Here is a 22,322-nt window from a genome sequence, read left to right on the forward strand (position 1 = left end):
TAACGCGGAGATTCTCCGGTCCCGGAACTTGGCAGCCAGTAGGCGCTCTCGCGGTCAGCGTGGGAGCAAGGGGGGCGGTGGGACCTGCTTGCCGAGACCATCTCACCGGCTTCCGGGGAATTCGGGGAATTCAGATAAACGTCTCACTTTGTGCCCCAGGGACCTGTGAAGTGGGAGGGGCCACGTGCAGCCAACAGTTCAGAGCTGGGGTGCGCTCAAATCTAGGGCAAGGCGACAGAAGTGGTGTTTGTTGTAAACCCTTTGGCTTTCTAAGGAAAAACAGGAACCGAGTGAGAAGTCTCAGTCGCGGAGAGCATTGAAATAATAAACTGGACTCTGGAGGGGACGCCTGGAGAGAAGAAATTAAGCGAGAAGGGAAACCACTTTGGGCCTCTGAGAAATCTGGCACGAGAGAAGGCTTGCACTGTGATTAAAAAGGGGAAGAACCACAAGTCTCCATTTAAGTCAGCAGAACTGCCGTCTGGGCAGTGAGAGGGAAAGTGCTTGTGGCTGGCAGATTTCAGCAACCATTTGACAACTGCTGTGTACCTGGTGCACCAGCTGGCAGCTGTGTGACTGCAGGCAAGTAACTGCTCTCTCTCGGCCTCAGTCTCTCCAGGTGTCTATATATAGAGATACTATTATGGAGTGATTGGTTTAGGCTTCCCTAATAACACCTCACCCCCCTTGTCCCAAATCCTCAGATGCTACGTGAACGTCACTGGCACACTTTTTAATCGGTTGCCAGCTCAAATCCAAAGCTCGACAGATCTTTCTGCTCAAAAACCCTCCATGGCTCCCCGTTGCCCATAGGATAATTCCCAAACTTGCCACCAGGATCTTCAAGTCTCTGTGTGATTGGCCTGACTTTCCAACTCCATCTCTTCCCATCTATGAGTGTAGGTATCACCACTGCCTTCTTGATTTTCCTCAAATGCCCCAAACTTTTTCCTACCTCAGGACCTTTGCACTCACTGTTCCTTTGGCCTGGAATGCCCTTCCAGAGCTTTATCATGCCCAGATGCTTCTTGCTATAGGATGGGGGAAAGGGGTGGTGTCAGCTCAAATGTTAGTTTCTCAGAAAGGTATTCCCCCAAGCCTCCAGTCTAAGCCCCTTCCTACTGTCTACCCTGTAATTGTTTTATCTTCCTCCCGATGCATTATCCCATTTATTTACGTACTTATGCTCCATGTCCCCTCACCAGAGTGTCAGCTCCATGAGGGCAGGCATATTTGTGTCTGTCTTGTTTACTGCTGTGTCTCCAGCACCTAGAACAATGCCTGGCACACTGTAGGCTTTAACAAGTATTTGTGGAAAGCACGTTCATTGCTCGTTCCTTCACAGTTATGGGACTTCAAGTATCCTACAGCAGACCAACCCTGATCCCCATCTGGGTAGTCTGGAAATCCCCATCTTCTGGGGAACCCCTTTCTATAGCTCCAAGGGCAGAACCCAAGCCTGATTAACACCCATGTAGCAGTGTTTTCCCTTGGGCAAAGCCCAACGGTAAGTGCTTTAATGCACTGACTCATTTAACCCTCACAGCAACCCAGTGGAGTGGGCACTCTTATTATTTCCATTTCATAGATGAGAAAATTGAGGTATGGAGAAGTCAAGTAATTTGCCCAAAGCTACTAAGAGGGGGAGGCAGCGGACTGGAGGAGTATGTTGTCTGGGAAGGGGTGATGAGGCTCCAGCAAGCTGGGGGCCTAATCGACTTGTTTCCTGTCGTGGGAGGGAGAGAAGAGCAGACATTCCTCTCTTCCCTCCCTCCCTCCCCTGTGTTGGAGGAAGGGCTGGCTGAGTGTATGCTCCACCTGAGACTAGGGGGCACCCCACTGTCAACCTCACCCCATATAAGGCCTGTAGAGAAAATGAAAGCACGGGGGAGAGCAGACAGGGAAGCCCAGGGGGCACGGGTGCCAGCGGCCCGAGAGGACTTCCTGGAGAAAGATGCACTCCTGGGGTGGGGCCCGATAGTAGTGGCCCAAAAGAGGTCGGTCTCCACAGGCACCAACAGTGGCAGGAGCAGAACTGAGAGTGGGGACCGAACCTGAATGGGGTGGGGGTACTAGGGCCGTGGCGGGTCGGCTCAGCGGAGTCGCGGATAGTCGGGGCCGGGCGGGGTTGGGATCCGTCCCCCGGGGGTGATGAAAGCCGTGGTCGCTATTGCACGGACCGATCCCGAGCTTGCAGATAAGGCCTCCCAGGAGGGAGTCGCTGGGGCGCGCTCCTTCGAGGCCAAGAGACTCTGCCCAGCCCCGCCCCCAGGCCCGCCTTTCCTCCATCTGGCCCCGCCCCCGCAGCGCTGAGGCACCTGGGGGTCTGCAGGAGCTAGGTGGGTGGGACTAAGGTTGCCCCGCCCCTCGGTAGTTCATTCCCTTCTTTAGTCCTCGGGATGCGAAATCGGGTGTGCGAGGTGTGGGCGTGGCTCGGTAGGGCCCCGCCTCTTTCCAGGCTCGAGTTTGAGACCCCTGGACACGGTCGGCGGCGGAGGAGGATTGATGGGCGGGGCCAGGTCCGACCCCGCCCTCAGGGGCTGTCTCCCTCCGGCCGATCTGGCTCTCGGGCGGGCGGGGGCGTGGTCTCCTGCAGCCCCGCCCCACTCTGGCCCCGCCTCCACCCTGGCCTCCCTCCCCCGTCGGGCTCCGCTTGCACAGCCGGTTCCTCTTTACATAACGGCGCGGGGCGGCATGGGCTCGGGCCACCGCCTCCGCCCGGCCGCCCGCCCGGACTGTCGCGGCCCGTGGTGGCGACGGCGGCGGCAGCAACAGCAAAGTTTCTCCGGTGGCGGCCCGGGGGCGCATCCTCCCGCAACTGTCAAGCGCTGGCGGCGGAAATGATGAGGCGCTGGCCATTTTCCGAGCCCGGGTTTCCTGCCTGAGCCCCGCTCAAGCGAGTCGCGAGCCAGGAGCCGGCGCGCGGGAGAGAACGCTCCTGGGGCGGGGGCCCGCCCGCCCCCTCGGGATTTCGGGGGGCCGGGGGCGCGCGACGCCATGGGCCGGCCGGGCCCGGACCCCCTCTGTCTCAGGTAAGCCCGCCTTTCCCAGCGCTCCTTCCTCTGGGGCTGGGAGGGCTTTAATGGGGGAAGAGGAGGCCCCCTGTCCGGTTCTGCCCGGTGTCTGCGCACTCCCACAACAGCCTGAAATACTGCCCTGCCCCTAACCCAGATGGGGTGTTCAGGGGTGACCCTTCCCCAGCTCCTGCGACACTCTCCCCGCCGACACCCCCACCCACACACGTGTTGGGGATGTAATAGGGGAGGCAGTGGGAAGGCGCTGAGAGGGTATGGTTAATACCCCCAGTCTACCTTCTCTTAAAGTAGCCCGGTCAGTTGAGAGCAACAGTCCCCCCTCAACATGTGCCTGGGGAGGAGAGGTCTAGGGTCAAGTGCTTGGACCTTGAAAGTGAAAGTAGTCAACTAAGGCTATGAGGATGGAAGAGCCCTCTGGGATTGGGGCCACCTGCCCCTGCCCCTCCCCACTCTCCCAGCCCAGGGCCATGTGGCTAAGAGGGTATCTCTGGATGCTAGAAACCCGCCTTCACAGTCCCCACATCTCAGAGGTGGCCCAGGCCAGGTGCCCCCAAGCCACTGAGTCCGGAGTTTCACAGGGTTGGGAGCCCCACAGCTCAGGTCTCTTTGAGCTGGTGCCCTCACACCCCAGACCTGGAGCTCAGGTGAATCCTCCCATCAAAAAAAAAAAAAAAAAAAAAAAAAAGGATGCAGAGGAGGCCTTGTCTTATAGGTCAGCATGCCTGGGAGGGTAATTTCAGAGGCCTTTAATGCCTGGTGCAGAAATCCCCTCCCTCTGACCATGGGGGCTTTTGGGATGATGGGGACTGCATTTGAGGAACTGGGGAGGGGGGTTTGCCTGCCTGTCCTGCTTTTTTTTTTTTTTCCTTCTTTAATTTCCTCATTCTCCTGTTTCTCTTCCCCATTCCTTGCCACGATGATGTAGGTGAGGAGGTCACTGCCTGCAGCTGGAGGCCTCCAGGGAGGGGCATGGCCAGGCCTGATTGAGTGGGAGGAAGTGAAATTGGGCTGCGGGTGGGGGCTTCGGAGCAGAGGGCCTGGCAAGATGATGTCTGTAGGGCCAAGGTCCAGCTTTGGGAGCAGGAGGGGCTGAGACTTGACCCACACCCCCCTCGCCTGGGAGATGAGCATCCCCTGACACCCACCAGCTGCCAGGCTCAGCTAGGGCAGCCAGCCCATCTTGCCTCCCTATTTAACGGTCCAGCTGTAGGGCCCCTGCCAGGCGATGGGCACATGGGTCTCCAGGGCTGTGGGCGCAAGTCCTGTCTGGATTTCCCATCACTGACCTGGCTGCCAGAGCGGAAACAGCTCCGGAGGCTCTCTGGGACCTGCGGGGGCTGGAGAGCCAGCCCAAATGGGGGGAGAGCAGGCAGAGGCCGCCTGGGCAGGCTGGGGTCAGCAGATGAGAGGCCAGGGCCCGCTTGGGAAGTTGGAAGGGTTTTTAACAGGCTCACTTTTTCTGAGCCTTTTCCCACAACCCTCCTCTGGGAGGGAAAATCCTTCTGAGCCAAAGGGTGAACATTCCTAGAACTTCTGTGGTCCCTGTGGGCCACAGAGGCAGCCAGCTGGGAAGGGGCTGGACTGAAGTACCAGCTGCTAGGGTCCGAGGGCCTTCAGGGACTCAGCAGTGGAAGAGAAAGGTCCTGGAGGCTTAGGTTCCATTCTCCCGCTGCTTCTATCCAGCTGAAGGCATAGGCAAGTGACACCTGTGAGCCTCAGTCCCCCCCCCCCCCCCCCGTGTGAAATGGGATAATAACAGGTTTGTGGTAGGGATTGAATGAGCCAGCGTGTGCAAAGCATCTGCTACCTGGCAGGGAAAGGGTTCAATTACAGGTGGTGGTGGTGGTGATTTTTCATCACTACCGTCATTAGCGTTATTGTTACTGGCTGGGAAATGCTTGTTCATCAGCATGCCTTGAATACCTCCGGCATGTGCAGCTCTGGGGTTTCCTGAGTCTTTGGGAGAAGAATCTGAAGACACAGGCGAGGATGAGGTGATGGGGCTTCTTGGCTATGAGGTCTTGCTTCCCCGTCCCAGCCTCAGTTTCCTCATCTGCCAAGTGGGTGTGATAATCGTACCTCATACTTAGGGTCTTTGGAACCATGTATGAGTGAATTCACAAAGTGTTTAGAACATTTTGATCAGGCATAGTAGTAGTAAGAATGAGACTGTTGTTGTTTGTTGTGGGTGTCAGCTCTGATTGTTTTGCTTCCTGATCCTCCTGACCCCCGTTCTTGTGAAGACTAGACTTGATCTTTCTCGGATAGATAGGAGTTTCTAATGCAAATCAGATTCTGTAGAACCACTCCAGATATAGTGGTGGCCCTACAGCGGGTCAACCTTTGCTTGCCCTTGGATATCTGGGCCCAGCAGTGCCACCCCAGGACACCCTCCACCTCCTGGATGGAGCCTCCCGAAGGGCAGGGATGGAGGTACTTGGAGGGACCTCCCAGTCCCAGGGCAGCCCACTTTGGCGGTGAGGGGTGGGGCGAGAGGCACATAAGGCACTCGGTGCTGGGCCTCACCTGATAATCGTAGATGGTATTAATATTATTAAATGAGAGGCCTCTCCTGTTAGATTCCCACCTCTCCCTGGTAGCAGCATGGCCTTTGGAGCCAAATCTGGGATCTGCCAGCTTCCAGCTGTGAGGCCTAGGGCAAGTTCCCTGACCTCTCTGGGCCTGATCTGCCCAATGGGGACCAAGAGTGCCGGCCTCTCCAGGGTAAGCCTGGAGTGTATGAGCCTGGCATAGTGTAGGGGCTTGAACTGTGTTGGCTATAATTGCCTATGGCTGTGTGCCCTTGGGTTTGTCCCTTAACCTCTCTGAGCTCCAATATCCTTCTCTATGACATGGGAGTACTAATGACTGCACAAGAGAATTGTGTTGAGAAGTGGTACACATAATGCCTGGCATGCAGTCGGTGCTCAATAAGTGTGAGCTACTGCTGTTAGTGCCCCAGAGGGGGCTGGCACTTAATTGCCAGGTTTCCCGGGAAAATGGTCTCAAGGGGCTCCCCGGGTGTTCAGCATCTTAGGCTGGGCAGGGCAGGAAGTAGCTTCCATCTGGCAGATGCGAGAAGCCTGCCGTGGAGCCCAGAGGTGTAATACATGTTTCTTGTTCCCAGCCAGACCCTGTTCCCAGCTACCCGCCCTCCCTGAGGAAACTGAGGCGGGCAGGCTGCCCAGGGGAAGTGACTCAGCTGGGGTCACTCGCTGAGTCAGGCCTAATTGGACCCAGGAGCCCTGTGCCCCAGCTCCCTGACTTCCGGGGGCCTGCAGTCCCTTGGAAACTGGGCAGGTCCCAAGGCTACAGCTGGACACCCACTTACTTGGGCCCTGACCCCTGGGCAACCAGCATTCCTCAGTCGGGGCTCCGGGGTCCCACTGACCATCACTGGACTTCTCGACCTGGTATTCTTCCCCCTCAGCAGGGGCAAGGGACACTTCCCCAGGAGAGCAAGTCCTCCTGGTGTCCCCCCAGCCCCGCCCCGACCGGAAACCCAGCAGCTGAGCAGATGGCTGGAAGATTTTTCCTCCCACGCCACCCTGTCAGGGGTCGGCAAGGGGGGCCGGGCTGCAGGCTTCCTCGGGAGCCAGGCCTGGAGCCCCTGGGGGCCTGTCCGGATGTGGGCCCCCACCCCGGTTGGGTAGGGGGGAGGCTGCCACTGCCCCACGTGTCTCCAGGGAGGCCTGGGAGGGAGGAAGTCTATGCCCTGCTCACCGGGAGCTGACTCACAGGGTGCCTGATGAGGTGCTAACCTTGGGGGCTGGGGGACTGGAAACACGACTGGGGGGAGGTGGTCACAATAGAGGGCCTTTGGCATGAGTCTGCCCTTGAGAGCTGGCACTCTGGTGTCCTCTCATAGGAGGACGGGTCCAGAGAGGGTGAGGAGCGAAGGGAGGGGTTCGCCTCTCCTGATATTGCAAAGCAGCACCATTGTAGGGTATGGGGCTCCCTGAGAGGCTTTCCCCACGTCAGATTCTCACCCTTCTGTCCTCAACTCAGGGGCAGTTAACGGAAGTCATGTGCTAGATGAGAGGGGGTGGGGCTGGAGAGTACTGCCCCTTCTTGGGGGGATAGTCCCTGGTTTTCTCCTGAAGCCCGGGTGGGGTGTGGGGGAGGGGGGTGTGGCCAGGGTGTCAGGCCTGGCATGGGGACAGAGGACATTTCCTGTTCTGGCAGACTGTGCCAGCCTGATAAATGTCCCCGGGCACTAGGTGACCCCAGAGAGGGTGCATCAGGCCTCCACTGACTGCCTGATGATTTAGGACAGAACCCCCACCTCTCAGCCTCCCCAGGGCCTCAGAACCTGCACTCCCTACTTCCCAGGAGCTTCTCCACAGTCTAGACAGCCTGAATGGTGTGAAAGGGCAGCGGGCTGACTGCCAGGCTGGGTGTGTTGGAATCTCCCCCACCTCTCTGGGCTTCCTTGGGCGGGGGGGACTGGCCTGTTGGAGAAGTTGGTGCTGTAGATGGGAAGGACAAATGCTCCCTGCGGCCTGTAGTCAACCTGGAGTCCTCCCTGGAGGAGGTGTCCCCTGTGAAGGTGTGAGACTTCCTGCCCAAACATCTGTGAGCTGGGGGAGGGTGGAAGCTCTGGACTGGCTCATTTTAACTTCGTTTACCACAATTTAAACTATCCTCCCCCTGCCTTGGCAGGTGAAGTCCCCACAGGTGGAGGAAGGCCTTCCCCGCACCTGGGCCTGCTAATTACACGGAAAATGTTAGCTTCCCCAGGTTACATTATTACCCAGGGTGATTGGCTAGAGTAGAGGCTAATGAGCCTCAGTCTCTGGGGTCAAGGGTTAGCGTGGGCCCCACAGCTCAGATTCCCTGCTTAGAGCCAGGATTCCCAGCTGTTCAGCGCCTCGTTTCTCACTGACTTGGTAGAGGCTCGAGCGTCCCTTAGGATGGATATGTGTTTGAACAGGGGACACCAAGCTTCGGCTAAGGCTTTAAGGCCCTCACCAGGTTGCCCTTAGCAGGCACTCTGGTGGACAGTTTTCCTGAACTGGGGGTCCTGAGAAGCAGATCCGCGCCCCCCCCCCATGCCCCCACACTACTCTGGCACCCTAGGATGGGTGTGGAGACAGCCATCTCTGTGTGTTTGCTTTGGGGACTTGGGGGGAAGGGGGCGCCAAGATTCGACCTTCCTGCTCCCACATGACATCACCCTCGTCCCTCACCCCACTGTGGGATTTGGGAAATCCTGGAGCCCCACCTCCACACACATAGCTGGGAACTCCTTGCCCCAGAAGCCCAGGCTGAGCAGGTGGGAGGGACTCTGTGGATTTGCAGGCCCCTGTGTGTGGAATCTGTTCATTCCTCTGGCCACCCAGGCTTCCAGATGCTCTAGTGGGGGAGGGGGCGTAGAAATGCCCCAGAGACCCCTGTTCCCATCCTCCAGCCGAAGCCTGGGGTTCCTAGGAACATTCAGATGATTAATAAATGCTTTCTGCTAAGAGCTTTTCGGGCCCTGATCCCACAGTTGGTGTGATCTGATCAATTGCTTAGCACATAGTAAATGTTCAATAAATGGCTACCACCTGGGCTGAGGCCCGAGGAGGGGACCACCTTCCTGCGGCCTGGCTGCCCGCCCAGCCAGGAAACCTCCCAGGCGTGCCCCCCTCCCAGACTTGGGCCACAGCTGAGTGCTCAGTGCTCTGACTGGTGATTTCCTGCCCAGAGCTCCTGCCTGGAGCCTCCTCTCCCCTGAGAAGGCCTTTTGTTCAGGCTCCCATGACGCTCCCTGCTGGCCCAGCCCTCAAGGCCGGGCTCCCCCTGTGGCTTCCATGGCTGCAGGCCTGATATTCTCTGAAGCTGCTGCTCCTCTCTGCTGACAACAACAGCAGCAGCAGCCACTTGTTTGCTGAGTCCCAGCACCCCACAGACATCAGTTCTCCGAATGCTCCTAGTAAATGCCAAGAGCTGAACCCTGACCCATTTTACAGACGGGGACATGGGCTCAGAGAGGCAAGCCCCCTTTCCGCGTCACACAGCAAAGAAGTGGTAGAGGCAGGATGAGAACCAGGGTTTGGTTGCTAGCTCCACCACGAGAGGTCCCCTGGATAGTGGGGGGTGCATCTTGGTGAGTTTCTCAGAGCCCCACAGCCCTTTCTGTTTGTCCATGTGGGTCAGGAGCATAGCTCCGAGAGCGTGACTATCAAACAGAAGCCCCCCTCAATCCCGGGGGTTCATTCATACAAGTAATATTTCTGTGACCAGGCCCTGGCAGGGTGAGCAGGAATGAGGTGGCCTCTCGACCCTCCAGGGGCAACCAGCCCAGGTTGAGGGTGCAGGGGACAGTGAGCAGTGTCACTCATGTATCAAGCAGCATCACTCGCTAGCACAGCCAGCCAGGTTCTGACCCCAGCTCTGTGCCTCACAGGCTGTGTGACTCTGGGCAAGCTATTCTTCCCTTGCCTTGGTTTTTTTTATCTATAAAATGGACATATTTGTAGGACTCCCCCCGCCCCCCCCCTTCAGTGGGGATTAGTGAATGGATTTGCAAAGTGTTTAGCACGGAGCAGGGCACGTGGAAAGCCAGCCATAGTGTCATTTATCATTTTTATTTTTAAATTGTTATTTCTAAAATTGAGATCTGATATACATTAGTTTCAGGTATACAACATAATAACCAGACTTACTGTGATCATGTCACAACGTACAAAAATATTGAATCGTTGGTTTTAAGCTTCTACCCTGTGGCTATTTTCCTGACCACCTGGCAGGTTTGGAACCTGGACGGAGAAGCTAAGGCCTCCTGACTCCAGCAGGAGCTGAATGAGAACTTTATATCCCTTCCTCTGGATCTCATTCATTCTTTTTTTTTTTTTTTTAATGTTTATTTTTGAGAGAGAGCACGTGTGTGGGAAGGGCAAAGAGAGAGGGAGACGGAGAATCCGAAGCAGGCTCCACGCTTGCAACACAAAGCCTGACATGGGGCTCAAACCCATGAACCATGAGATCATGACCTGAGCCACCCAGGCACCCCTGGATCTCGTTCATTCAATAACCGTTCACCGGGAAATGAGTGTTCCTCGTGGTGCGCATTCAGGCCCGGATCAGGCGTTTTGGGGGTGACTTCTGTGGGAGTTTCTAATTGCCAGCTGTGGGACCTCTCTGTGCTCTAGTTTCTCTAACTGTAAAGCGGGAGCAATTATAGGCCCTGCCTCCTAGGGCTGTCATGAAGTTCGGGAGAGTTAATGCTTTAGGAAAATGCCTGATGTCCAGCAGGTGCTTGGAATACATTGCATTTCTGATGGGAGAGCTGTAGTGGGCAGTGTGGGGAGGAGGGCTGCCGGCCATCACCCGGGAAGTGAGGGGCCGTGGATCAGGCACACTGTTCCCAGAAAACTCCTGTCAGAGTTTGGCCCTGCAGTTGGCACAGGGATTCCAGGCTGCACGGGTGGGGGTGGGAGTGGGGAGTGGCCCAGTGAGGGGGGTCGTTGATGGGCTCTGGCCACTGGGCATCTGCCAGAGGAGCCAGAGGTTGCAAATTCAGCTGACCTCTTGTATTCATACGTTCGTTCATTCAGCAGGCATTTGTTGAGCTCCTGCCGCATGCTAGGAACTGGGACCAGAGCAGGGAGCAGATTGTGAGGCTCACAGTCTGGTGGGGAGACAGCCACTAATTAAGCGATCATAGCTGTAAAGTGATAGCGTGTGACCAGTGTGCTGAAGGACAAGTTCAGGACTTGACTCCATTGGTGGGCTCTGGGAAGCTGCCTTTTGTGTGCAGCTGAAAGCGGGCAATCGCCCAGAGGCAGCAGGCATGAACGGGGGCAGATCATACAGGGTCTTGCAGGCGGGCAGGAGCTTGAGTCTGGAATCCGAGCACTGTCTGGGCCCCCTAACCTGGGAGGACGGTGCTTGCCTCACCTGTGTGGAGGCATGGGTTAACTGAGGACAAATCACACACACACATGCAGGTAACCCCCCTGCCCCTCGCTGCCCCACTTCAGCTAGAGGGCGGGGGGGGGGGGGTTGGGCAGAGTGTGGCGATCAAGGGCCTATATGGCTCCTCTCCCTCCTGCCTGGCAGCTTTTACTAACTACTGTGTGCAAAGTGCTCACTGAATGTAGGTTTCGAGGACCTTGTGATGTGCAAAAATGTTGACTCTGTGCAGAGCGCCCTCCCCACTGACACCGTCTGGGGTGTCCTGCTGCATTTAGCTGCAGGGTCACCACGATGGCCTAGAGATGGCAGGGGCAGCCCTCATTGTTTTTGCAGCTTCCCAGCAGGTCTGTCCCACCTTGACCATGCACAGAGTCACAAGTAGAAGGGGCCTGTGCACTGGTGTGTGGCAGAAAGATCCTCAGTTTCCAGGTGCAGGTCTCTACCTTGAGAGTCTCTCAAGGACTCCTTATAACCATTTCATGAGGTGGGTACCATGGCGCTCCTCACTTGACAAACGAGGAATCTGGGGTTTGGAGAGGTCCAGTCATGTGAGAGTAGGCCCTTAGTAATAGGTTTTTGTGTGGGGAGGATAAGCAGCCATGGTTATGTGGTCCCCAGCAGGGGCCCAGGCCCAGTTGGAAGAAAAGGCGGTACTGATGGTAATTAGAGAGGTCCGGGGTTCAGCACCTCGGACAGCAGAGGGTGGGGGGCTTCTGCCATTTTGATTGTGTGCCGCCAAAGAAGGAGCCATGGAGGTGGGAGGAGAACGGAGCCCCAGTTGGGACGGGTGGGCAAGGATCTGCCTGTCCTGACATACCCCCATCAGAGCAGGAAACACCTTTGCACCCCTCTGTGAGTCTTGTTAATTGATTCCTTTGCATTCATTGTTTTATGTTTTTATTGACACCAATGATACACTCTCATTGTAATATTTAAATAATAATAACAGCCAGCCCTTAGTAGGCTTTTCCTAAGTCCTGAGGGTCTTTACATTTATTAACTCAATCCTCATGACACTCCTATGAGGCAGGTGCAATCATGTTCTAAGGCAGAGAAAAATCAGTAACTCATCCAAAGTCACGTAACTAGTAAGTGGTGGTGCTGGCATCTGACATAGGCTCCGTGTTCTTAACCATATTTTCTGAAGACAAGTAGCAGCAATATTCCTTGGTTACTTTTCCCCCTGAAACTCCAATTCTAGTTCTTTCCTACAGGTTTCTGTGGGAAACACTGTTTCTGGTGGGTATCCTCCAGCCACACCTTTCTTGCCCACCACTTAAACACATTTATGTACACATAAAAAGTTGGCAGTTTGGTGTTGTGTGTGTTCATGTAAATTGGATCACAGAGTCTGCGTTGTTCCTCGGGTGGTAGCATAGACCTCCCTCTACCTTTTCCATTTCTGCAGAATATTCCAGCTGAGATGTATCACAGTGTGCTTTACCAGTCTCTGACTGATGGGCATTTAAGTTGTATCTACTTTTTCCCTATTATATACATGGGGGCAGAAAACATCTAGTAGGGGATTGTCCTGCAAGTGCCTCTCTGCACGTGTGAGCAAGCATTCTCTTGAATACTTGAAAGTGGAATTCCTGGGTCTGAAACCGAGCCTGCCAAGCAGCTTTCCAAAAAAGGCTGTATCTGTTGAGGATACCGGCAACGTCGTAGGGGAGTGCACATTTCGACGCATCTTCACCAGCACTGGGTATTAATGGTCGTTTTCAATTTTTGATGTCGTGCCTGGTGAATAACGTGTCTCGCGGTGACGGGTTCAAGTAGTCGTGTGCCTGCTCACTTCTTTGTTGCCCACCCCACCGTGTCTTTCAGCCCGGCCGCCCCACTTCCGTCTCCGCCATGAACGGGCCCACCCTGCAGCCCTCCTCGGCCTCTTCTGCATCCGCCCCCTCCTCGTCGGCCGCGGCAGCGTCGCCGTCCCCGCGGGGCTGGAGCGAGTTCTGCGAGCTGCACGCGGTGGCCACGGCCCGGGAGCTGGCCCGGCAGTACTGGCTCTTCGCCCGCGAGCACCCGCATCACGCGCCGCTGCGCGCCGAGCTCGTGTCGCTGCAGTTCACCGACCTGTTCCAGCGCTACTTCTGCCGCGAGGTGCGCGACGGCTGGGCGCCCGGGCCGCCGGGGTCCCGGGCCGCGCCGCCTGCGCGCGACTACCGAGACACGGGCCGCGGGCCCCCGGCCAAGGCCGAGGCGTCCCCGGCCGAGTCGGGCCCCGGTCCCGCCGCCCCCGCGCTGCCCAAGGCCCGCAGCTCCGAGGAGCTGGCCCCGCCGCGACCGTCCGCCGCCTGCACCTTCCAGCACCTGCGCCACAGCCTCCGCCACATCTTGCGCCGCGGCTCGGCCGGGGAGCTGTCCGCCTCCGGGGCCGCGGGGGAGGCGGGCGAAGGCCCGGCGCGGCCCGGCCTGGCCAGGAAGCTCCTGCCCTGGAGCCTGGCCCGCGAGCCGCCGCCCGAGGCCCTCAAGGAGGCAGCGCTGCGCTACAGCCTGGCCGACGAAGCGTCCATGGACAGCGGGGCGCGCTGGCAGCGGGGGCGGCTGGCGCTGCGGCGCACCCGGGGCCCCGACGGCGGAGCGGACCGCGTGCTGGAGCTCTTCGACCCGCCCAAGGTAAGCTCCCCGCGCAGGGCGCTCAGAGGGGCGCGCGACGGTCCCGGCGGGCGGCCGCAGAGCACCCAGAGGAAAGCAGGCCTTTTGAAAAATGAAGTGTTTCTTTTAGACCATTTTGAATTTGCACAGAGGTTGCAAAGATCGTTCAGCTATACCCCACGTGCAGTTTTGCCTGTTAACGTCGTACGTTACTACGTGTTTGCATAACTGAGGCCCCAGCGTTGCTCACTACTGTGAACTGCGCAGTTCTTCGGATTTTGCGTTTCCCCTAATATCGCTTTGCTGGTTCCAGCGCACCGTATTCGATTCAACTGTCGGGTCCCTTTTCATGGGCCTAATGGCTTTGACAGGTTCTACAGGCTTTCCTTGTGTCTGATGGCAGGTTTGAGGAGTACCGGGCAGGGATTTTGTACAACGTCCAGAGACACTGTATGTGGGTGTCATGTGGGCTGTGACAGGTTGGTCCACGTCCTTGAAAACCCTGGCCCAGACTGACCATGACAAATAGGAGGGTTTTTTTTTTTTAGGGGGTTCAAAACTGTCACTTGGATTCCTTTGCAAGTCCCATGATTTGTTGATGTCTTATTTCAAGTTTTAAAAATTTTGTGTGTGTGTGTGTGTGTGTGTTTTTCCTTTTCGACAACTTTGTTCAGCTGTGCAGTTGAGGCTGAAGGGTCAAGGTGTTCCACACACCTGACAAGTTCCATCTTTGACTCAGAGGTATCAAGTTGATGAGACCACGTGGCTTTCACCTCATTCCTTTCTCTTTGTGGTTCTATTATGCTTCCAGAGATGGCGCAAAGCCGATGTAATCTTAGCCCTTGGGGGTCAAGGTCTGAATGGAGAAGACTTAGTTATTCATTTAATAGATATTTATTGAGTGCCTACTGTGTACCAGACAGATGCTGGTGCTGGGGAACTGGCATCTTAGTGAGAGCCGTTGAATAAACCCACAAAAGAACATGGAATTATAAATCATATATTGTGTTCTAAAGGAAAAGCAGTGGGGCCCCTGGGAGTATAACTGAGGGGCCCTAATTCGGTGGTTGGGATGGAGTGTTGGCAAGGAATCCTCTCATGTAAAGTACCTTTCTCTTTAAACTTCAGGGCAGCGTCCCATGCATACACTGAAGTGGGTGGAGTGCATCTGAAGCCCCACCCATGTTGCCATGGTTGTGCACACCCAAGTGACCTAGCACCCAGGGGGGCTCCCTCCCACCTCCTCCATGTCTGTAACCCCTCGGCCACCCCCTCCTTCCCCTGACTCCTACTCTGGGGATTCCAGTTCTCTGTTCTGGAACTGCACACAAATGGAATCGCGCAGCATGTTGCCTTTTACGTCTGGCTCCTTTTGCTCCGCGTGACGTTGTAGGGAGACTTGTCCGTGTGCATCAGTAGCTCATTTGTATGGATGTACCACAGTTAGCTTATCCATTCACCTGCTGATGGATATTTGGATTGTTTCTACTTTGGGACTTTTATGCTGTTATGAAATCTGCATGTAGTTCTTTGTGTGCACACGTGCTCCATTTCTCTCCATTTCTCATTCCTCAAAGTGGCCTTGCTAGGTCATATGGTAAGTGCGTGTTTATGAGAAATTCATATACTTTTTCCAAAGTGGTTGCATGATCTTATGTCCCCACCATCAGTGTATGAAAGTTTTTTTTTTTCCATTTCTAGTGGATGTGTACTAGTTTCTCATTGCGGCTTTAATTTGCATTTCCCTGATGACTCATGAGGTTAAACACCTTTTCATAAGTTTATTGGCCACTGGAATGAACTCTGTTATGATGTGTGTGTTATTTTTATTGAGTTGTCTCTCCTTTTCTTATTGCTTTATAAGAGTTTTTATATATCTGGGATATATTTCCTTTTATTGCAAATATCATCTCCCACTCAGTGGGTTGCCTTTTTCTTCTTTAATGGAATCTTTTCATGAACAGATTTTTTTTTTTTAATACTTATTTTGAGAGAGCGTGAGCCAGGGAGGGGCAAACTGAGAAGGAGAGAGAGAGAGTCCCAAGTGAGATCAGCACCTGAGCTGAAATCAAGAGTCTGAATGCTTAACCCACTGGGCCACCCAGGCACCCCCATGAACAGAAATTCTTACTTTTAATGAAGTCCAGTTTATCGATTGCTTTCCTTTATGGCTCGTGCTTTTTGTGTCCTATTTAAGAAATCTTTGCCTACTCAGGGTCGTGAAAATCTTTTTAAAAAGTCTTTTCTTCTGGAAACTTTATTTTGGGGAGCCTTCACATTTTGGACCAAGATCGATCTCTAATTAGTTTTTATGTACAGTGTGAGGCAGGGGTCATGATTCTTCCAGGTGTTCCAGCACTACTTGCCGATGTGACCATCTTTTCTCTGTTGGATTCCAATGCTGCTTTTATACTAAATAAAGGATAACCTGTGTGCTTCTGGAAGACTCTCCCTTATGTTCCATTGGCTCATGTGTCTCTCCTTAGGCTAACACCACACTGTCCTAATTGCCAAAGTTTCCTAGTGAGTCTTGAGCTAGTGACTTTTGGACCACAGTCTTTATTTAAATTAAAAAAAAAATTTAATGTTTATTTATTTTTGAGAGAGAGAGACAGAGCATGAGCAGGGAGAGGGAAATACAGAATCTGTAGCAGGCTCCAGGCTCTGAGCTGTGGGCACAGAGCCCAATTCAAGTCTCAAACCCACCAACCGTGAGGTCATGACCTGAGCCAAAGTCACATGCTCAACCGACTGAGCCACCCAGGTGCTCCGAACCACAGTCTTAATCCTGAGTTAAGAATCTCTCAGTGTTGGGGCACCCGGCTGGCTCAGTCAGTAGAGCATGTGACTCTTAATCTCAGGGTCGTGAGTTCGAGTTGGGTGTAGAGATTAAAAACTAAATCTTAGAAAAATAATAATAATAAAAAAGACTCAGTGTTTCAGGCAGAGGGAACAGCATGGACAAAGGCCTTGAGATGGGTAAGCATTCTGTGTGCTTTGAAGAATGTGCTGGGAGCACAGGGAGGGAAGGTGGGGTATGGGGGGGTATGTGTGGTCAGAGGGGCACGGGAAGAGTTAGTGTTTTATGCCAAACACAATGGGAAGCTGTCGGAAAAACGCAAGTGCAGATAAAAACTCTTCTCATTGTTTTTAAAGTCTTGAGGTTATGGCACCATGAAAGGCAAATAGCGGCCCAAACACATGGTCTTATCTGTGTGACAGCATGGGGTTCCCTATAAAACTTCATTTTTAAAAACAATTTCTGGGGCGCTTGGCTGGCTTAGTCAGTGGGGTGTGTGACACTTGATTTTGGGGCTGTGAGTTCAAGCCCTACGTTGGGGGTAGAGATTACATTACAAAAAATTAAAAATCTTTAAACAATAAAAATAAATAAAAACTTTGTTTTTTGTTTATTTTGAGAGAGGGAGCACGAGTAGGAGAGGGGCAGAGAGAGAGGGAAAGAAAGAATCCCAAGGAGGCTCCATGCTGTCAGTGCAGAGTTTAGCATGGGGCTTGAACTCGCAAACCGTGAGATCATGACCTGAGCAGAAATCGAGAGTCAGATGCTCAACGGACTGAGCCACCCAGGCACCCCTAAGAAACAACTTCTGCTTAAAATAACCATCTTGGAAAGCCAGCTCTGGGGCCTTAGGCAAGTGACGTCACCTCTCTGAGCCTCAGTTTCCTCCTGTTTGCAATGGCACTGCTCATAGTTCCTGCCTTGTGGCACTGTTGTGTCAACGGAGAGTCCCTGGCACGTGGAGCACTCAGTGTCACTGATGGGTGACACCGGTAAGGACTTTGGGGCTGAGAACACGCATTCATTTCCGGTGCTGGTCTGGGTTCTCAGTGTCCAACTGGCACGCCCTGTCGAGGCTGCTGTTCTTCAGGAGCCCTGATGGTGGGGCCCCATTCAGAGGCCTTAGGGGCCAGAGGTGGTGTTCGGGCCCTGGTGAAGTCGAGCCTTGGGGTTCAGTCAGTGAGGTTGTGAGTTCAAGCCCTATGTCGGGGGTAGAGATTACATTTACTAAAAATGTAAAAATCTTTACATTTTAAACTTTTTAAAAATGTTTATTTATTTTGAGAGGGAGCACGAGCTGGGCCTTGGGACTCTGTCCTAGGCTCGGTGGTCACTCTGAGACCTGGAGGGTCTCCCACAAAGCAGACGGCCCTGGCAGGGCCCCTTCCGGCCCCTCCCCAAAGTATCCGTCTCGATGGAGCAGCCCGGCTCCAGCCGCTTCCCTTCCGACAGCTTCCCATTGTGTTTGGAACAGTCTGGGGGCTATTCCCGAATGTTCCCTGAATGACTTGGGGCATTTAGTCTCTGGGCTGAGGATACTTAGACTCTAAGTCTTGACTGAGTATGCCTGCCAGGTGGGTAGCCTCGATCTCTGACCCTGGAGTTGTTTATAGGAACAGCTTTAGACAGAAGGAAAAGGAAGGTTGAAGGTTTGGCAACCGGTGGGTGGTGGGTGGTTAAGGGCTTGAGCTCTGGATTCATACCCAAACTCTGTCACTAAGAGGGTGCCAGCGCCGGCCTGGGGAAGGCCCTGCTGCCCAAAGCAGGAAGAGGATTGGAGGACCAGAACTGAGACAGCGCAGCCGCCCCGGGACACGGAATTAGGGCCTCAGCCAAGCAGATGTCCTCCCGAGTCTGAGGCCAGGTGTTCAGGGGCTCACGGGTCAGCTTCACCTCTGCCTCTGAGCAGCTGCGCGACCCTGGTCGGCTTCTTCCCCACTCAGCCTCGGTCTGTTCATCTGTGAGCAGGGGTGATAGCAGTCGCCTCAAGGGGCATCGTGAGGGCTGCAGGCGGAGGGAGCTCCTTGCTAATGGGGGTGTAAGTGGAGGCCACAGTCAGGCTGCGGTGGGGGGAGGGAGGGTTGGAGGGTAGTTGGAGGAGACACCGGCTTTTTCCAGTGTCTAAAGATGGACAGAGAAGTCACAGCTTTCTCTGGTTTCAGTGGCATCCCTGCAGGTGGGCAGGAGATGGGCCTCCCTTCTGTGCTCTGGCCTTCAGGAAGAGACTGGGGATTGCTGCCACGTGGGGGGTGGTCACCGAAGGGCCTTTGGCAGGGCGTGACACATGAGTGGGAAGAGGCGCCAGTCCCGGAAGATCTGGGTGCAGGAGTGCCAGGTCAACGAAATGGCAAGGGCAAAGGCCCTGGGTGGCCGCAAACCAGGAGACTTTAAAGAACAACCAAATGCCAGGGGCTGGAGTGGAGTGAACAAGAGGAGAGAAGGTTGGAAAGGTGCTGGGGCTGGGCTAGGTGGGGGCCTTGTGGCCACAGTAAGGACTTGGGAGTTTCTGTGAGCGGTGGGAGCCCTTGGAGGACTTGGGCCCCGTGGGCTGAGACGCTTGCCGGGACTACCCAGCAGTGGCGGTGGGCTGGAGGAACCCCCTTGGGGCTCCCTGTGCTCTTTAGGGCTGCCCATGGGGGACCGTGGCATGATTCTTCTCCTTCAGGACCCTCTAGTCTTCGTGGCAACTCATCTGTGGCAACCCCCCCCTCCTTGGGCGTGCCCAGGGTTGGGCTAGGATGGGGGCACCTCCTGTGTGCCAGGCATTGCCCTAAACACTTGATCTCAAGTCCTTCCCGTGAGGTTGAGGCCACTGGCCCATCTGACAGGGAAGAAACTGAAGCTGGGAGGGGCAAAGGGACTCGCTCAGTGTCATGCAGCTGAGGGGGCTGGAACCCCGATCCCAAGGGGTTCCCACCTCAAAGCCCCCAGCCACGCTCTCCAGCTGGCTCCTCGAGCCACAGTGGGTAGAGTGTCAGCTCTCGGGCAGGTCAGGCCCGAGATGTGCCATCTACTCAGCAGTTAAAAGGAAAAATATTTAAAAACAAAATGTAAAGATTTCACAGAAGAATCCAGATTTCTGGTTTCTCTTATGAAGTCCGTGGATCTGGCAGAGCAGGGCCAGCATCGAAAGAGTGACCCAGCCTGTGCTCTGCAGAGGAAGAGCCTGGCGGGAGGTGTGGAGGCCCCAGGGGAGGGAAGAGAGTACAGAAGCAGCCACCGGGCCAGGGGTGAAGCATGGCTAGGTTGGCTATGGCATGTGGGCCGACCCTTTGCTCTTTTGGGCCTCAGTTCCCCCATATATCCAGGCTTGGGTTGGCAGAAATGGTCTCAAAGCCCCGCCGGGTCTGGGGGCTGAGCCTCAGTTTCTCTCATCTGTACAGCGGGGTGATGGCGTTCTAGCTACTCACCTTTTAGCCAACATTTATTTGGGACTTGTTCTATACCAGGGACCTTACCGACCTGGCTTTCCTGACAGCAGCCCTATGAGAGAACTACTGGGATTACCTCCATTTCATAGATGGGGCAATACAGGTGAAGAAGGGGTAGGTGACTTGCCTGAGGTCACACAGATCTGGAGTGGCTGGGGTGGGATCAGAACCCAAGCTGCGTGTGGTGTGGACATGCAACCCAAGGTGCGTGTGGTGGTCCTTCCTTCAGAAGGACTTATGATTCCTGGGGGCTGTGTGTTTAACCAGTGGCCTCGTGTGGGTGGGGTTCTCAGACCAGGAAAGGCTCCCTGTGACCATCCTGTCTGGCGCCCTTTATTACAGACGGGGACACTGAGGCCCAGAGGGGGCTGGCCAGTGTCCCCTTCACCCAGCACACTCTGCCCTTTGGTCTCTGCTCCCTGGCCTGGAGAAGAGGTAGAGGAAGGAGATGGGGGGACACCTCGGGGACTCAGCCCGTAGCTCTGAGCCCCCCACATGCACCACAGGCCATGAGCACCCCCAGGAGGAAGTGGTCTGGTTGGGAGTGGCTGGGCCGCTAGACTTAGGGGGGTCGCTGGGAGGGGGGGGGGCAGTTGGACATTATGGTTCAGGGCCATTCCCGCTCTGTTCCTTCTGAGCTGGATGGTCTTGGGCAAGTCACTCAGCCTTGCTGGGCCTCAGTTTCCTTATCTATAAGATGGGATGGCCACGGCACCTGCCCCCAGGGTTGATGGTGTGGGAGAAGCCGTGGATATGGTATGTGCTGACTGGGTGGGCTGAGGGGCAGCCTCAGGCACGTGTCTCCAGGCAGCAGCCACTCCTGGGGTGCTTGGAAGCCCACCTGGCCCCACCCGCACACAGCACACAGTCCAGCGGGGACAGTCTGGGGGACCCAGTTTGTGGAAAGAGGCAACCAGGCCTCGGGCGCCCCCAGCTCCCCACCTGGGCCCGGGGTCTGTCCGGGAGGCAGAACTGCGGGTCGGGCAGTTCTCAGAGCCTGTGCAGCAGTAGGTGCTCATGCGAGCCTGAGTGACGGCCAGGCCCCTTCTCCCGGGCGCATCCCTAGCAACCTATTGACCGCGTGCTGTGGTTCTTCAGGGTGGGGGTGGCACCGCGCCCACTTTATAGTTGAGGACACCGGGGCTGGAAGAGGCAGAAGGAGCTACAGCGTGGACCCCAGGGGCCCGAACCCGGAGCCCGGGCCCCCGGAGTGTGGGAAAGAGGAAGCAGAGAGAAAGGGATGTCCGCCGGAGGCCTGGTGGTTTCCTCTCCGAGGCAGGAGGAAGAGGAGGAAGAGGAGGAGGGCAGGGCAGGAAGCGGCCAGGAGGGAGGGGGCAGCCTCCTTTTGGCTCGGACAGACCTGGGTTTGAGTCCTGCCCCTGCCTCCTCTGAGCTGTGTGACCTTGGGAAGGGCCCTGTGCCCACCCCACGCCCCGTGCCTCGGTTTCCTCAGATACTTCCTAAAACTAGCTGAGGGCTGGCCCCCACCTGTGGGGGTTCAGAGGGGTTAACTGAGCTTCCGCCTGTGCGGCACTCAAGTGCGCCCGGCACACCGTCATTGTTCATCAAAGCTTAGCTGCTGTGGTTATTGTCATTATTACTATTCTTATGATTTTGTTTGTTTTGAGAGAGCATGAGTGGGAGAGGGGCAGAGAGAGGGAGAGAGAGTATCCCAAGCAGGTTCCACGATGTCAGTGCAGAGCCTGACGTGGGGCTCAATCTGAGGCACCGTGAGATCGTGACCTGAGCTGAAATCAAGGGTTGGATGCTTAATTGACGGGGTCACCCAGGCGCCCCTGTTGTCATTATTTTTATTAGTTGTTTGCAACACAATAGGCACCGCATCTGACACACCCCGTGGAATCACCACAAATGCTGTGAGGGGGGACAATGATGAAGCCATCTCATAGACGAGGAAACTGAGGCACAGAGAGGAAGAAAGGCTTTCCTAAGGCCACACAGCTGGGAAGAGGAAGAGCCAGGAACAGCACCTGTTGTGGGCCTGCCCTCAGCCCCCAGACAGGTGGAGAAACCACCCACCCTCCACTGACGGCCCAAAAGATCTTCTTGGGCCAGGCAGAGCCCCCGTGTCCCTATGGGGAGACAGCTGGGAGTTTTAGAGGCCGGTGGCGCCCCAGTCCTCCCCCTTCCCAGGACGACCAGAGGCAGAAGGCTCCCACGGTGAGAATGGGGTTCCTGTCCTGTTCTGCCTTGAGCTGCTTTGCGAACCTGGGCTGGTCCCCACCCCTCTCTTGAGCTGTGAAATGGGCAGCAAAGGGGCTTGATCTGGGACTGGTGGGGGAGGGAAGGAAGGGGTGGTGGTGAGCAGGGTTCCCGTGGGGGCCCCAAATGCACACGCAGATGCCCCCTATCTGCCCCTTACTGGGGTTCTGTGTAAGATCACTTTTGAAAAGTAGTCTGCCACTCAGAAGAAACCCCTGGCCTTATTGAAACTGTGGGCAGATGATATCGGCATGCTTCTTTTCAGCTCAAATTCTATGAATCCACACACTAGAAAGTGCCCCCGAATCCAGCGGTGTGTGTGTGTGGGGGGGA

General features: G+C 55.5%; 1 protein-coding gene across 2 annotated transcripts in view; it reads left to right on the plus strand.

Annotated features, from left to right (window-relative positions):
- The first annotated feature begins 2,956 nt into the window (after positions 1–2,956).
- The window catches only part of SH2B3 (SH2B adaptor protein 3), a 38,144-nt gene continuing 18,778 nt past the window's right edge, over positions 2,957–22,322 (plus strand). For both annotated transcript variants that reach the window (XM_047088121.1, XM_047088122.1), the window contains exons 1-2: positions 2,957–3,032; positions 12,765–13,556. In XM_047088121.1, the coding sequence (XP_046944077.1) occupies positions 12,792–13,556 (765 nt within the window). In that variant the 5' untranslated portion in view covers positions 2,957–3,032; positions 12,765–12,791. The remainder of the gene's footprint in view (positions 3,033–12,764; positions 13,557–22,322) is intronic.

Source organism: Lynx rufus, unplaced genomic scaffold (assembly GCF_022079265.1).
Source record: "Lynx rufus isolate CCGP_SWC_20201006 ecotype Redwood Valley unplaced genomic scaffold, mLynRuf1.p SCAF_24, whole genome shotgun sequence".
NCBI classification, from domain to species: Eukaryota; Metazoa; Chordata; class Mammalia; order Carnivora; family Felidae; genus Lynx; species Lynx rufus.